The 16,890-nt window shown below is 37.6% G+C and overlaps 1 protein-coding gene across 1 annotated transcript; it reads right to left on the bottom strand.

The window, feature by feature from the left end:
- Positions 1-9,267: 9,267 nt before the first annotated feature.
- LOC121514835 (intestine-specific homeobox-like) lies at positions 9,268-14,131 on the bottom strand. The gene is made up of 6 exons (XM_041795206.1): positions 13,927-14,131; positions 13,771-13,827; positions 11,946-12,094; positions 11,689-11,799; positions 10,542-10,563; positions 9,268-9,323 (listed from the first exon to the last, which is right to left on the bottom strand). Exons 1-6 carry the CDS (start codon positions 14,129-14,131, stop codon positions 9,268-9,270), a joined length of 600 nt encoding a protein of 199 aa, XP_041651140.1.
- Between the last annotated feature and the right edge of the window lie 2,759 nt (positions 14,132-16,890).

The following is a 16,890-nucleotide window of genomic DNA, read 5'->3' as shown; positions in this document are numbered from 1 at the left end:
AGTCATCACAGATCTATTTTTGTTAGTCTAGTTTTAGTCATCACAGATCTATTTTTGTTAGTCTTAGTCTAGTTTTAGTCATCACAGATCTGTTTTTGTTAGTCTAGTTTCAGTCATCACAGATCTATTTTTGTTAGTCTAGTTTTAGTCATCACAGATCTATTTTTGTTAGTCTCAGTCTAGTTTCAGTCATCACAGATCTGTTTTTGTTAGTCTTAGTCTGGTTTTAGTCATCACAGATCTATTTTCGTTAGTCTTAGTCTAGTTTTAGTCATCACAGATCTATTTATGTTAGTATTAGTCTAGTTTCAGTCATCACAGATCTGTTTTTGTTAGTCTAGTTTCAGTCATCACAGATCTATTTTTGTTAGTCTAGTTTTAGTCATCACAGATCTATTTTTGTTAGTCTTAGTCTGGTTTTAGTCATCACAGATCTATTTTTGTTAGTCTAGTTTTAGTCATCACAGATCTATTTTTGTTAGTCTTAGTCTAGTTTTAGTCATCACAGATCTATTTTTGTTAGTCTTAGTCTGGTTTTAGTCATCACAGATCTATTTTTGTTAGTCTGGTTTTAGTCATCACAGATCTATTTTTGTTAGTCTAGTTTTAGTCATCACAGATCTATTTTTGTTAGTCTCAGTCTAGTTTTAGTCATCACAGATCTATTTTTGTTAGTCTCAGTCTAGTTTTAGTCATCACAGATCTATTTTTGTTAGTCTTAGTCTAGTTTTAGTCATCACAGATCTATTTTTGTTAGTCTCAGTCTAGTTTTAGTCATCACAGATCTATTTTTGTTAGTCTTAGTCTAGTTTTAGTCATCACAGATCTATTTTTGTTAGTCCTAGTCTAGTTTTAGTCATCACAGATCTATTTTTGTTAGTCTCAGTCTAGTTTTAGTCATCACAGATCTATTTTTGTTAGTCTTAGTCTAGTTTTAGTCATCACAGATCTGTTTTTGTTAGTCTAAGTCTGGTTTTAGTCATCACAGATCTATTTTTGTTAGTCTCAGTCTAGTTTTAGTCATCACAGATCTATTTTTGTTAGTCTCAGTCTAGTTTTAGTCATCACAGATCTATTTTTGTTAGTCTAGTTTTAGTCATCACAGATCTATTTTTGTTAGTCTAGTTTTAGTCATCACAGATCTATTTTTGTTAGTCTCAGTCTAGTTTCAGTCATCACAGATCTGTTTTTGTTAGTCTTAGTCTGGTTTTAGTCATCACAGATCTGTTTTTGTTAGTCTAGTTTCAGTCATCACAGATCTATTTTTGTTAGTCTAGTTTTAGTCATCACAGATCTATTTTTGTTAGTCTCAGTCTAGTTTCAGTCATCACAGATCTGTTTTTGTTAGTCTTAGTCTGGTTTTAGTCATCACAGATCTATTTTCGTTAGTCTTAGTCTAGTTTTAGTCATCACAGATCTATTTATGTTAGTATTAGTCTAGTTTCAGTCATCACAGATCTATTTTTGTTAGTCTCAGTCTAGTTTTAGTCATCACAGATCTGTTTTTGTTAGTCTAGTTTTAGTCATCACAGATCTATTTTTTTTAGTCTTAGTCTAGTTTTAGTCATCACAGATCTATTTTTGTTAGTCTCAGTCTAGTTTTAGTCATCACAGATCTATTTTTGTTAGTCTAGTCTAGTTTTAGTCATCACAGATCTATTTTTGTTAGTCTAGTTTTAGTCATCACAGATCTATTTTTGTTAGTCTCAGTCTAGTTTTAGTCATCACAGATCTATTTTTGTTAGTCTCAGTCTAGTTCTAGTCATCACAGATCTATTTTTGTTAGTCTAGTTTTAGTCATCACAGATCTATTTTTTTAGTCTAGTTTTAGTCATCACAGATCTATTTTTGTTAGTCTCAGTCTAGTTTTAGTCATCACAGATCTATTTTTGTTAGTCTTAGTCTAGTTTTAGTCATCACAGATCTATTTTTGTTAGTCTCAGTCTAGTTTTAGTCATCACAGATCTATTTTTGTTAGTCTCAGTCTAGTTTTAGTCATCACAGATCTATTTTTGTTAGTCTTAGTCTAGTTTTAGTCATCACAGATCTATTTTTGTTAGTCTAGTCTAGTTTTAGTCATCACAGATCTATTTTTGTTAGTCTTAGTCTAGTTTTAGTCATCACAGATCTATTTTTGTTAGTCTAGTCTAGTTTTAGTCATCACAGATCTATTTTTGTTAGTCTAGTCTAGTTTTAGTCATCACAGATCTATTTTTGTTAGTCTTAGTCTAGTTTTAGTCATCACAGATCTATTTTTGTTAGTCTTAGTCTAGTTTTAGTCATCACAGATCTATTTTTGTTAGTCTAGTTTTAGTCATCACAGATCTATTTTTGTTAGTCTCAGTCTAGTTTTAGTCATCACAGATCTATTTTTGTTAGTCTTAGTCTAGTTTTAGTCATCACAGATCTATTTTTGTTAGTCTTAGTCTAGTTTTAGTCATCACAGATCTATTTTTGTTAGTCTAGTTTTAGTCATCACAGATCTATTTTTGTTAGTCTCAGTCTAGTTTTAGTCATCACAGATCTATTTTTGTTAGTCTCAGTCTAGTATTAGTCATCACAGATCTATTTTTGTTAGTCTTAGTCTAGTTTTAGTCATCACAGATCTATTTTTGTTAGTCTCAGTCTAGTTTTAGTCATCACAGATCTATTTTTGTTAGTCTAGTTTTAGTCATCACAGATCTATTTTTGTTAGTCTAGTTTTAGTCATCACAGATCTATTTTTGTTAGTCTTAGTCTAGTTTTAGTCATCACAGATCTATTTTTGTTAGTCTAGTCTAGTTTTAGTCATCACAGATCTATTTTTGTTAGTCTCAGTCTAGTTTTAGTCATCACAGATCTATTTTTGTTAGTCTAGTCTAGTTTTAGTCATCACAGATCTATTTTGTTAGTCTCAGTCTAGTTTTAGTCATCACAGATCTATTTTTTTTAGTCTCAGTCTAGTTTTAGTCATCACAGATCTATTTTTGTTAGTCTAGTTTTAGTCATCACAGATCTATTTTTGTTAGTCTCAGTCTAGTTTTAGTCATCACAGATCTATTTTTGTTAGTCTTAGTCTAGTTTTAGTCATCACAGATCTATTTTTGTTAGTCTAGTCTAGTTTTAGTCATCACAGATCTATTTTTGTTAGTCTCAGTCTAGTTTTAGTCATCACAGATCTATTTTTGTTAGTCTAGTCTAGTTTTAGTCATCACAGATCTATTTTTGTTAGTCTAGTCTAGTTTTAGTCATCACAGATCTATTTTTGTTAGTCTTAGTCTAGTTTTAGTCATCACAGATCTATTTTTGTTAGTCTAGTCTAGTTTTAGTCATCACAGATCTATTTTTGTTAGTCTAGTCTAGTTTTAGTCATCACAGATCTATTTTTGTTAGTCTAGTTTTAGTCATCACAGATCTATTTTTGTTAGTCTCAGTCTAGTTTTAGTCATCACAGATCTATTTTTGTTAGTCTAGTTTTAGTCATCACAGATCTATTTTTGTTAGTCTCAGTCTAGTTTTAGTCATCACAGATCTATTTCTGTTAGATTTATTCTAGTTTTAGTCATCACAGATCTATTTTTGTTAAATTTATTCTAGTTTTAGTCATCACAGATCTGTTTTTGTTAGTCTTAGTCTAGTTTTAGTCATCACAGATCTATTTTTGTTAGATTTATTCTAGTTTTAGTCATCACAGATCTGTTTCTGTTAGTCTTAGTCTAGTTTTAGTCATCACAGATCTATTTTTGTTAGTCTCAGTCTAGTTTTAGTCATCACAGATCTATTTTTGTTAGATTTAGTCTAGTTTTAGTCATCACAGATCTATTTTTGTTAGTCTCAGTCTAGTTTTAGTCATCACAGATCTATTTTTGTTAGTCTAGTCTAGTTTTAGTCATCACAGATCTATTTTTGTTAGTCTCAGTCTAGTTTTAGTCATCACAGATCTATTTTTGTTAGTCTAGTCTAGTTTTAGTCATCACAGATCTATTTTTGTTAGTCTTAGTCTAGTTTTAGTCATCACAGATCTATTTTTGTTAGTCTTAGTCTAGTTTTAGTCATCACAGATCTATTTTTGTTAGTCTAGTCTAGTTTTAGTCATCACAGATCTATTTTTGTTAGTCCTAGTCTAGTTTTAGTCATCACAGATCTATTTTTGTTAGTCTTAGTCTAGTTTTAGTCATCACAGATCTATTTTTGTTAGTCTTAGTCTAGTTTTAGTCATCACAGATCTATTTTTGTTAGTCTTAGTCTAGTTTTAGTCATCACAGATCTATTTTTGTTAGTCTTAGTCTAGTTTTAGTCATCACAGATCTATTTTTGTTAGTCTCAGTCTAGTTTTAGTCATCACAGATCTATTTTTGTTAGTCTTAGTCTAGTTTTAGTCATCACAGATCTATTTTTGTTAGTCTTAGTCTAGTTTTAGTCATCACAGATCTATTTTTGTTAGTCTTAGTCTAGTTTTAGTCATCACAGATCTATTTTTGTTAGTCTTAGTCTAGTTTTAGTCATCACAGATCTATTTTTGTTAGTCTTAGTCTAGTTTTAGTCATCACAGATCTATTTTTGTTAGTCTCAGTCTAGTTTTAGTCATCACAGATCTATTTTTGTAAGTCTTAGTCTAGTTTTAGTCATCACAGATCTATTTTTGTTAGTCTAGTTTTAGTCATCACAGATCTGTTTTTGTTAGTCTAGTCTAGTTTTAGTCATCACAGATCTATTTTTGTTAGTCTCAGTCTAGTTTTAGTCATCACAGATCTATTTTTGTAAGTCTTAGTCTAGTTTTAGTCATCACAGATCTATTTTTGTTAGTCTAGTTTTAGTCATCACAGATCTATTTTTGTTAGTCTTAGTCTAGTTTTAGTCATCACAGATCTATTTTTGTTAGTCTCAGTCTAGTTTTAGTCATCACAGATCTATTTTTGTTAGTCTAGTCTAGTTTTAGTCATCACAGATCTATTTTTGTTAGTCTCAGTCTAGTTTTAGTCATCACAGATCTATTTTTGTTAGTCTTAGTCTAGTTTTAGTCATCACAGATCTATTTTTGTTAGTCTTAGTCTAGTTTTAGTCATCACAGATCTATTTTTGTTAGTCTCAGTCTAGTTTTAGTCATCACAGATCTATTTTTGTTAGTCTCAGTCTAGTTTTAGTCATCACAGATCTATTTTTGTTAGTCTCAGTCTAGTTTTAGTCATCACAGATCTATTTTTGTTAGTCTTAGTCTAGTTTTAGTCATCACAGATCTATTTTTGTTAGTCTAGTCTAGTTTTAGTCATCACAGATCTATTTTTGTTAGTCTCAGTCTAGTTTTAGTCATCACAGATCTATTTTTGTTAGTCTTAGTCTAGTTTTAGTCATCACAGATCTATTTTTGTTAGTCCTAGTCTAGTTTTAGTCATCACAGATCTATTTTTGTTAGTCTTAGTCTAGTTTTAGTCATCACAGATCTATTTTTGTTAGTCTCAGTCTAGTTTTAGTCATCACAGATCTATTTTTGTTAGTCTCAGTCTAGTTTTAGTCATCACAGATCTATTTTTGTTAGTCTAGTCTAGTTTTAGTCATCACAGATCTATTTTTGTTAGTCTTAGTCTAGTTTTAGTCATCACAGATCTATTTTTGTTAGATTCAGTCTAGTTTTAGTCATCACAGATCTATTTTTGTTAGTCTTAGTCTAGTTTTAGTCATCACAGATCTATTTTTGTTAGTCTAAGTCTAGTTTTAGTCATCACAGATCTATTTTTGTTAGTCTCAGTCTAGTTTTACTCATCACAGATCTATTTTTGTTAAATTTAGTCTAGTTTTAGTCATCACAGATCTATTTTCGTTAGTCTTAGTCTAGTTTTAGTCATCACAGATCTATTTTTGTTAGTCTCAGTCTAGTTTTAGTCATCACAGATCTATTTTTGTTAGTCTAGTCTAGTTTTAGTCATCACAGATCTATTTTTGTAAGTCTTAGTCTAGTTTTAGTCATCACAGATCTATTTTTGTTAGTCTAGTCTAGTTTTAGTCATCACAGATCTATTTTTGTAAGTCTTAGTCTAGTTTTAGTCATCACAGATCTATTTTTGTTAGTCTAGTCTAGTTTTAGTCATCACAGATCTATTTTTGTAAGTCTCATTCTAGTTTTAGTCATCACAGATCTATTTTTGTTAGTCTTAGTCTAGTTTTAGTCATCACAGATCTATTTTTGTTAGTCCTAGTCTAGTTTTAGTCATCACAGATCTATTTTTGTTAGATTAAGTCTAATTTTAGTCATCACAGATCTATTTTTGTTAGATTCAGTCTAGTTTTAGTCATCACAGATCTATTTTCGTTAGTCTTAGTCTAGTTTTAGTCATCACAGATCTATTTTTGTTAGTCTCAGTCTAGTTTTAGTCATCACAGATCTATTTTTGTTAGTCTAGTTTTAGTCATCACAGATCTATTTTTGTTAGATTCAGTCTAGTTTTAGTCATCACAGATCTATTTTTGTTAGATTCAGTCTAGTTTTAGTCATCACAGATCTATTTTTGTTAGTCTCAGTCTAGTTTTAGTCATCACAGATCTATTTTTGTTAGTCTAGTTTTAGTCATCACAGATCTATTTTTGTTAGTCTCAGTCTAGTTTTAGTCATCACAGATCTATTTTTGTTAGTCTTAGTCTAGTTTTAGTCATCACAGATCTATTTCTGTTAGTCTAGTTTTAGTCATCACAGATCTATTTTTGTTAGTCTCAGTCTAGTTTTAGTCATCACAGATCTATTTTTGTTAGTCTTAGTCTAGTTTTAGTCATCACAGATCTATTTTTGTTAGTCTCAGTCTAGTTTTAGTCATCACAGATCTATTTTTGTTAGTCTTAGTCTAGTTTTAGTCATCACAGATCTATTTTTGTTAGTCTTAGTCTAGTTTTAGTCATCACAGATCTATTTTTGTTAGTCTTAGTCTAGTTTTAGTCATCACAGATCTATTTTTGTTAGTCTCAGTCTAGTTTTAGTCATCACAGATCTATTTTTGTTAGTCTTAGTCTAGTTTTAGTCATCACAGATCTATTTTTGTTAGTCTTAGTCTAGTTTTAGTCATCACAGATCTATTTTTGTTAGTCTTAGTCTAGTTTTAGTCATCACAGATCTATTTTTGTTAGTCCTAGTCTAGTTTTAGTCATCACAGATCTATTTTTGTTAGTCTCAGTCTGGTTTTAGTCATCACAGATCTATTTTTGTTAGTCCTAGTCTAGTTTTAGTCATCACAGATCTATTTTTGTTAGTCTCAGTCTGGTTTTAGTCATGGAAAAAATGGCTGTCGAAAAACATTTTTAGTCAGAGTGTTAGGTGACCAAATTAACACTGCATTTGATCACATTTATTTTTAATGTGAAGCATTTCGTACGAATAAATCAGGGTAAATGTTTGAGGTCTTTCAGCCCTTTCATATTTGTGTATCTTATTTAAAGAGAAGCCAGTTTTATACTGATATTTCTCCCTCCATCCGCTCTATCTTCCCTCCGTCACCTGGCCCTGCAGCTAGCAGGTCATTTCTCTCACAGCAAACAGAGGCAATAAAAGCAGATATGAGCGGGGTGAAAAGTTGAACTGCACTCAGAGGCTTGTTGAGTTTAATCAGTTTATGGTGCTGATAGTGAGGGTGATGCTGCGTTATCGCTCTTATAATTGGCAATTATTAGAGAAACACTTCTAAGAAAGAGGGCTAGAGATCAGTTTATGCAGTTCTTGGATCCTTTCCATGGACGTTTATCACTGTCAGATGAGGATTCATGGAAGCAACAGTACGTTACGTTCTCATGGGGAGAGCATGAACAGAAGACTATTAGGCAGTGTTACTCAACCAAAGAGCCTGATTGTTAAAAAAAACCTTTGTAAGAGCCACAGTCTAAGTGGTGAAAAAATGGGTTAAAGTGGCAATAAAAGTAAGTTAAAGCTGGTAAAAAAAAAAGGTCAAAAAGTGGCAAAAATGTGGCTAGAAAATGGGTGTCCAGGGTAAAATAGGCATAAAATGACAAAAACTGGGTGAAAAGTCACAGAAATGGAGAGAAAAGTGACAGAAATGGGTGAGAAGTGACAAAAAATGTGTTAAAGATTGCAAAAATGGTCATAAAGGGGTAAATAAGGTGGTAAAACTTGAGTGAAAAATGTTTCAAATGGGAAAAAAGCAGCAAAAAGGTGGGTAATATGGGAAAAAGTGACATTTAATGGCAAGAGGCAGCTTAACTGGGGAAAAGGGGAAAATACAAATTGCGAAAAGCAGAGTCAAAAATGGGCAAAACAGCAAAAAATGATTAAGTGGCAAAAGTTTCAAATAAGGGCAATAGAGACGCACAAAAAATTAAAGTTGACAATTAGGCCTGACGATTAAAGTCTACTGTAGAAGTGTGGGACACAAACTGATTAATGCTACTTGCAATGGATAATTTCTGAGGTCAAAGTTTCCCTTTTAAAAGTTTCCTGGAGGAATAAAATAATAATAATATTTCAAATAAAAAAGCCACAAATCCTGACGAAAGAGCCACACGTTGACTATCACTGCTACAGGGATACTGTTTGGCTTCTTTACCACCTGATATCTGACTTCTGTCCCCCAAATTTAGGCAAAAAAGCCCCAAAGCAATCCTAAATAATTAGAAGAAGTAGTTTTTTTATTCTCTTGAATATTTCTGCAGCATTTAAATTGGCTTAAATTCAGTTCCCCTTTGATCGTGTGCAACAACTTCTCTAATTCCCGTCCTGACCTGACACTAACCCCGATTTATGGGTCCAAATTAAGATAAGCAGAGGTTGACAGAAAGTCAAACAGATGAGTTGTTTATGGCCTCGCAGAATCTTATCTCTGACAAGGAAGTGTGGTGTCATGAAAAAGCTGTCAAAATGCTCTCCTGCATAATAACAGAGGGTTTTACCTACAAATATGGCCTAAAAGTTTTTAAAAATCAACACAGACTCATTGAAAAGTCTTTTAAAGGAGAGAAACAGTTGATTTGGTCTTAGTGAGGCAAGTGTTTAATGTCAACTTAGTCTATTAATGAAAAAACAAGTCCAGCATTTAAACAGTTTTATTTTATGATATCAACACATTTGACAGTTAAAGCCGTCATGATCAGTAGACAACCTCTGAGCTCATTATTATATCACATGTTCTTGAAACATCTTTCAGACAATAGGGCCTTCTTTCTAAAGACTTTAGCTCATGTTATCTGTCTGTCCCCAGGGGGTCAAAATACAGAGTCCTATGATCCGGAGAAAGCGTCCTGGTCAGCAAGGGGGGTGTTAATGTGGCCCTGAGGAACAGCCTGGACTGAAAGGGTTCAGGTAAGCAGCAGGGCAGCCAGCACGCGGTCTGCACGGGGGGATTCTGTAAGAGCTGAGAGAGGGGACAGGATGAGGAGAGGTTATCATCGAGGGTCGCTGATATACCCGTGACAGCTGCACGGTGGGATCAACACCAAAGAATTTAAAGACACGGTTAAAAATACATCCTTAAGTCAATTTTCAGTGATTTAATAATTGTCAAAGTCACTTTAATATTGATCATTTATTTAACTGCATCTCAAAATGTCAGCTGTTTTTTGTGAGTATATGGTTATGCAATCAGTTACATAATTTATCAATTATAAAAAAAAACCCAACCTTTTCTTATTGTGTAATACTGTATGTGTTTTAAATGGCTGGCACTCATTCTTCAGAAATCTCTTAAATAGAATCGGTCTGATAAAGTGAAGTAGGCTTAAAGATCTCCAACTCATCATGGAACCATCTAAAGACACTCAAGAACAGATGAGAAACAAAGTCCCTGACATCTATCGGTCTGAAAAGGGTTATGAAGACATTTCTAAGGCTTTGGGACTCCAGTGAGAGCCATTATCCACAAATGGGGAAAACTTGGAACAGTGGTGAACCTTCCCAGGAGTGGCCAGCCTACCAAAATGACTGCAAGAGTGCATGAACGACTCATCCAGGACGTCCCAAAAGAACCCAGAACAGCATCTAAAGACCTGCAGGCCTCACTGACTCAGTTAAGGTCAGACTTCATGATTCAACAGTAAGAGGCCCTGTCCACATGGAGACGAAAACAATACATTGCCGTTTCGTTTTGAAAAAGTTTTCCATAAAGACAGAGTCATTTCAGGAAATATTCGCGTAAGCATGAAACCACTGAAAACGACTGAAAACGCTGTAGTGCATATGCCAAGCCTATAGTGGCGCTGTGTTGCTGCCACGGAAATGCACCAAAAGAGAAGAAGAAAATCACAGAAAACTGACACAAACTTTCTTCTAGTTGCCCTTCTGGTTGTTCTCCCCGTTGGATTTAAGAATGTATGGTGTGTGCGTTTGGCGGTGGTGGTAAAGGAGCATCAGGTTTTGCTGTAAAAGCCACAACAAGCTCAGTAGCTTCTGCAAACACAACTGTGTAGTCCGCTATTATTGTTGTGGTCGGACCAGTGCAGGCGCCTTAAGGGAGCTACGCTGTGTGTGATGTAATCGTTTCAAGAAAGATGCGGGTAGCTGTCCACGGAGACGAAACGGTAGTCATTTATGGATTTATGCACTCTGGGACCCATTTTAAAAAAGTATCGTTTACAGTCACCCAAAACGCCGTTTCCCTGTGGATGAAACGCAGATACGACACAAAACTTTTGTGTATACGCCTGAATTTGTCTCCGTATGGACGGGGCCAGAAAGAGACTGGGCAACAATGGCAACACGGCAGAGTTTCAAAGCCAAAACTACTGCTGACAACAAAGAACACAAAGGCTCGTCTCACATTTGACTAAAAACATCCTGATGATCCCCAAGACTTATGGGAAAATATTCTGAGGACTGACAGTGTGTGTCCCATTCCATCTGCTGTAAAACTAAAACAGCATTTCATCAAAACAACATCAGACCAACGGTCAGACACGGTGGTGGTAGTGTGATGGTCTGGACCAGGACCTGGACCACTTGAACCATGAATTCTGCTCTCTAGAAGAAAACCCGAAGGAGCATGTCCGGCCATCAGTTCCTGACCTCAAACTCAGGAGGACAATGATCCCAAACACACCAGCAAGTCCACCTCTGAATGGACTAAAAAACTAAATGAAGGTTTTGAAGTGGTCTAGGCAAAATCTGGACTAAAATCTGATCAAGAAAACCTTCTGGCTGAATTAAAACAACTCTGCAAAGAAGAGTGAGCCAAAATTCCTCCACAGTGATGCGAAGGACTCGTTTCCATCACAAACTCTTTCTTGCAGTTGTTGCCACCAAAGGTTTGGGGGGTCATCTTTGTCTAATGTTGACATTTGTTTAATAATCTGAAACATTAATGTGTGATATATGTTAAAAAAGAAGAAACCAGGAAGCCTGCATCAGGGTTTCACACCCAGGTAGCTTCTGGTAAGTCTACCTTAAATGGTTATGGCATTATGGCGAATCATTAAATATGAAAAGCAGCACAGACTGAAGGGTGTTGTGGCTGATAAGGGACAGTAAGAAGGAGGGAGTGGGGGTATTTTACCCCCCAATCTCCAAGCCTGAAAGGCATTTTTCTAAAGCTGAAAGCTTTTCTCGGTTGAAAAGATGCTTTTGCTCTTGTCTCAAATGGACTAAACGTTCCTCCAATCACCCTTTGAGTTTCATTTTGAAAGGTTTTGTCCTTCCTGGACACCATCTTTGGGTTGTCTCCCAGATGGATGTGAAATCTGTCTTATACCATGGATATGTAAAGTGCCAGGTAGGTGGTGTGTTACCTCATAATAAAGAGGATGACTGCTGGACTGAAGCTGATGCCTGCTGATCATTTCTATGTCCTTCTGTGTTTCGGTCTTCCTCCATTTGGCTCTGCGGTTCTGGAACCAAATCTGGAAAACAAAAACATTCATATGTTATCCCTTTTATGAATAGTTTATCTGGGAGATGTTCTATAAAAAACATGAAGTCGTGCCATTGTGTTTTCTCAGCCTTCATGGTTAAATTGGGTGTTTAAGGTGCGTCTGAATCCCTTCACCTGTATTCTTCCCTCAGTGAGGTGTAGACGAGACGCTAACTGCTCTCTGGTGCTCACGTCGGGGTAGTGGGTCCGCTGGAAGACTTTCTCCAGCTCCTGCACCTGGGAGGTTGTGAACGTGACCCTCGTTTGTCGCTTTTTCCGCTGACCTGTGAACACATTAATGTCAATGACATTTATTCCCATGGTTTTAGTAGTCAGGAGGCCCCAGGCAAGACCAAGATGAAGCTCTTATACTGTATATAGAAGCATCTCTATTCAGGTAACAAAGCCTGGGACTACAGGACATGCCCAAACCTGAACTAGAATTGGGGTTTATTAATTTTTTAATACTGCTGAAACTTCCCAAAAATTTACCCTGGTATACAGCATTACCAACAGGTGTTTCAAAACCATCTTATACAGGTCAGGTAAGCAGTTGCAGGTGTACAGGTGCAAGCACAGCGATCAGAGAATGTCATACATCTAATATGAAATATAAATACCTAATAGCCAACAGTACTCCATCAGCTCTAAGAGGAGCATCATGATGCTTTAACAGGTCTCTAGACCAGGTTGTACTGGAAAAGCAAATACAGTCATGCTTGTGGGGTATCAGGGGTTCACGGCAGGGCCCGATTTGCCACGACCCGGGGCTGGAGAGGGGAGGACAGTGGCTGGAGTCTAGTTAGACTTGTCAACACGTGTTGCTCTGCAGCTCAACGGTATCTCTTTTGTCCGGGTGTGTCACAGGGGTAACCTGTAAACCTCTCATACACAGCGTTTGGGAAAGGGCAGAGCCTTTGAAAAAAAACTGTGAGGGTGATTGGATGAACGTTCTGTCCGTCACATCTTTACGGGCCAATCAGAGCAGCAAAACCCCAGTCAAAAGTTTATGACAACAACAAACTCAAAAACAAACATGGAGACTGTGGAGGAGGTATTGCATAAAAGACAAAAATGGAGGCAGCAATTCTAACCAACTTGCACAACTTTTCCTCAAAAGTTCCGCCATTGTTATTTCTTCTTCGTGTCTCACTAGAGCTACGTATCGGGTAGTGACAGCAACACTGCCCCCACAGTTTCCGGTGGTACTGCTCCATTTGGCCCGTATCAGTAAACTTTATGGAAACGTGCAGAAATATGGACGAAATGAACGCGGAGCATAGACAGAAGGCTCTGTCCGTATTCGGATCCGTATTTAACGTTGAGCATAAATGGGCCTTTACTCTGACCTTCTGAAGGTGTGGACTTAAGATTATTTCCACATGCCCCTGGTGAGATGCAAGGACACCCAGAGCATAACCTGGGTAGTGTCAATCCTCCTTCCCTCAGACGACTACTACAGCCTTGATTTTTGGCTAACATGCCTCAAAGTTATGCAGAGCGTTTTATATAACTATCAGGGATAGCCTAAATCAGTGGTTCCCAACCTTTTACCTTGGAGCCACTACTTCATGAAAAGCTGAGTGGTTCATCAATAAACCCTTAAGAAAATAGGCATATGCATGTTTTCTTACCAAAAGGCCTTTGTTAAAACAATTTTATGACTGCTTTATTATGGTTTCAGCCAATATGCGCCCCTCCGAGATCTATGGCACCCCCCAATGTTGAGTAAAGGTCCATTTTTACGCTGGCAACACTCATCTTTAATTCGAGGCCAATGTTGTCCAGCATTTTCAGCAGTACGTGTCCTGAGGAAGGCTGCCCATGAATGATCCATGATCCACATTGTCCATCTTAAAATTAAGCAATGATGAGACAAGGCCCTGTTTTGCCTTCTGGTAGAACTGCCCTAGTTAAAGCTCCTAAACATGCTGATTTGTATCATTGATGATATACTCACTCAAACAGCCTGCTGTGACTTTTGGAGACTCTTCAAGCAGTCTAATGTCTGGAGTGTCTGCAGATGAAAAACATCACTTTTAAGGGGAATATCCTGTGAAATCATGATTAATTTTTATTCTGGTAATTCCTCTTTGTGAAATTAATAAAACAGTACCTGTACATGAGATCTGGGCAGATATTCTGGTGTTCTCCTTGATGACAGACCAGGTGCGATGAACTCTCCTCTCTTTACCGATTCGAGCCGGCCTCCTCAGTATTTCCTCTATGGAGTGGGATAACATTTTGCTTGGCTTGGATTCTCTTTCTTGATCCTTGCAGAACTCTCTTTCTCCTTTATTCCACATTTCCACGGCCGCCATCATCTCCTGTGTCATCATCAGATAAATCTGTATTCAGCAGGAATCACAAGCTCTAAAATTGTAACGCTCCTCTCCGGCTGTGACAGCCCGTCTCTGGTTTCTTCTTCTCTATGCTATCTGTTTCCCTCTGCAAGGTGAGGGCAGCCTGCGTTTGACCTGCATCACATGGCATTCACAGGGAGGAGCAAACAACACGTAACCACATCATACTTCGAGGAAATATGAGCAATCTATATCGATTCATGTCAAGGTTTTTTAGCTCCCCCATTAAAGGCGTACTCATGGTAAATGTGTAAACGTATTGTCCTGATATTATCCGTCCTTATCACTCCTCATTGTTCACCCTTTTAAAGGACGGAGCGGTGACATTGTTCAAAGGTTTTATTGCTTTCATTGTGAAAACAAACTCTAACATTATTGTTGTCCTGTGCTTTCATAGATAGTATTCAGCCATAAAAACATGTTTAATTTTGTTGCTACTCTTTCTTATCTGCTCTTTTATTAAAGGTAAAGCCCTTATCACCTTGTCCTCTGTTTGCCCTCTCAAACTTTAGTTCACCTTTCACAAACTCAGACAACAGGAGGCTTTATTGATACCTCAGGGAGAGATAATGTCTCATGTTATCTTTGTCTCCATCTAGTGGTGGTGGCTTGTCATGCATGCATGTGCAGCCACTCAGGGTTGTGCTTTTATGATGGCTTTTTTTACCATCAGTCCAAGCCAAACAAACAGTTTTTGTGTGTGTGGGAAATTCCACACACACAAAAACTCTTGGGACATTTGAGCCAGTTCAGACTCACCATCAGCCTAACAAGCATGGGTCAAAGGAAGCATCTGTGTGCACACCTGGCTGGCAAATGCAGCTTTAGGTTAACTTATACTCGTCCCTCGAGTAGCAAGGCTTCAGATTCAAGTTGGACACAAGGTTTAAATCTCATGTCCAATCAATTCATTTTATATTTATGGTGCATTTTAAGTACAAGTCAGTTTCACTCCATCTCATGTAACCCTCTGTGGAAGCAGCCAACAGGTACCGGGTGGCTTGTAGGGCCACAGAAACTAAACCTGGTTGTGAGAGAATGGCTTACGGTTTACCCCGTCTGACGACTCAGGAGGGGAAAGCTGGGCTCTTCTCAGGCTGTTCTTAGCGGGAGTGATAAGCTGCTGACCCGGACTGAGGATGTACAGTAGAAGGAACACTATGAGGAACTTCATCAGGCTAACGCGCCCCCCTGAAGAGGAGGCAGTCTGACTATCAGGGGTAAGGCTCATACTGTATATCCTCAGGTCACAAAGGTGGTCAAATAAGCTCCCCGGTGGCAGGGCGCCAGGTGTAGATGAGATTCACATGACCGTTGTTGGGGTGTCATGGCTGACACACCTTTTCAATGTTGTGTGGATGTCTGGGATGCTGCCTGCGCAGACAGGGGTTGTTGTCCCCATTTTTAAAAAGGGGGACCAGAGGGTTTGCTTGAATTATCGGGGTATCAAACTCCCTGGCAAAGTTTACTCTAGAGTGCTGAAAAGGAGGACCAATGCAGATTTCATCCTGGCCGTGGGACAGTGGACCTCGCTTTACCCTTTTAGGACTTCTTGAGGGAGCATGGGAGTTTGCTCATCCAGTCTATATTGTGTTGTAGACTCGGGGGGTCATCAAGCAGGTACTGTGAGAATATTGGGTCCTGGGGCTGCTGCAGCTAGTCCTCAGGTCCCTGTATGGCCAAAGTGAGAATTTTGTCCACATTCTCAGGACAAAGGCGGACACGTTCCTGGTACGTGTTGTCCTCTACCAAGGCTGCCCCTTTTCTCCGATTCTGTTTGTAATTTTCATGGTCAAGATTTTGAGGCACAGCCGAGGGGAGGAGGGTTTCCGGTTCAGGGACCTCAGAATTCTGTCTGCTTTTTGCAGATAAGGTGGTTCTGTTGGCTCCTGGAAGGCGGAAGCTGCCGGAAAGCGGTGGATTGCTCCCTCAGGGTGGGGGGGTGAGTCTCTGCCTCAGGTGAAGGAGTTCAGGTATCATGGGGTCTTGTTCAGGACTGAGGTTAAAAAGAGTGTGAGATTGATGAATGGATTGGTGCAGCATCAGAAGTACTACAGTCATGTTTCAGGTACATGTTGGCCTCCGCCTGGGCTTCCCCTTATCTCCGATTCTGGTTGTGGTTTTCATGGACAGGCACAGCCGGGGGGGCTCCAGCAAGCATTGGGTGGTTTGCAGCTGAGTGCGAAGCCAACACCTCCAAGTTTGAGGCCATGGTTCTCATTTGAGAATCACTGCTCTAGACCAGTGGTTGTCAAATGGTGTGCCGTGGCACTCTGGTGTGCCTTAAGGCAAGTTTAGGTGTGCCTTGGAAATTTGTCTAACTTATTACTACAACTATGCAGCAGCTAAAACTACTGTAACCCATGTCTATTCTGCATGAGAGATTACATTGCATCAAGCAACATTGCATGATCACTGTCTATTACCTGTTAAGTATGCAGTTCTCTCCCCTGTAAATGAACTGTTTTCCACATGTAAAAATATAATATTTCATGCTTTACTTAGAAAATGGAGGGTCTGAGGTGTGGCACCTAGTATTGACTAGCCTCTAATGGCTGTGAGCCACATAGTTTTGTCTCCATATTAGCAAAAGTCAGATCATAAAATGGCATAAAAGGATATGGAGAATACACATGCATCACAATCTCCACTTTGTAAAACAAGACAAGTTTAATGAGTGAAAAAAGTGATAGAAAACTAAGAATATCTTCTGGTAG

This window comes from Cheilinus undulatus, linkage group 9 (genome assembly GCF_018320785.1).
Source record: "Cheilinus undulatus linkage group 9, ASM1832078v1, whole genome shotgun sequence".
In the NCBI taxonomy this organism is placed as follows: Eukaryota; Metazoa; Chordata; class Actinopteri; order Labriformes; family Labridae; genus Cheilinus; species Cheilinus undulatus.
This window is presented reverse-complemented; position numbering and strand designations above follow the sequence as displayed.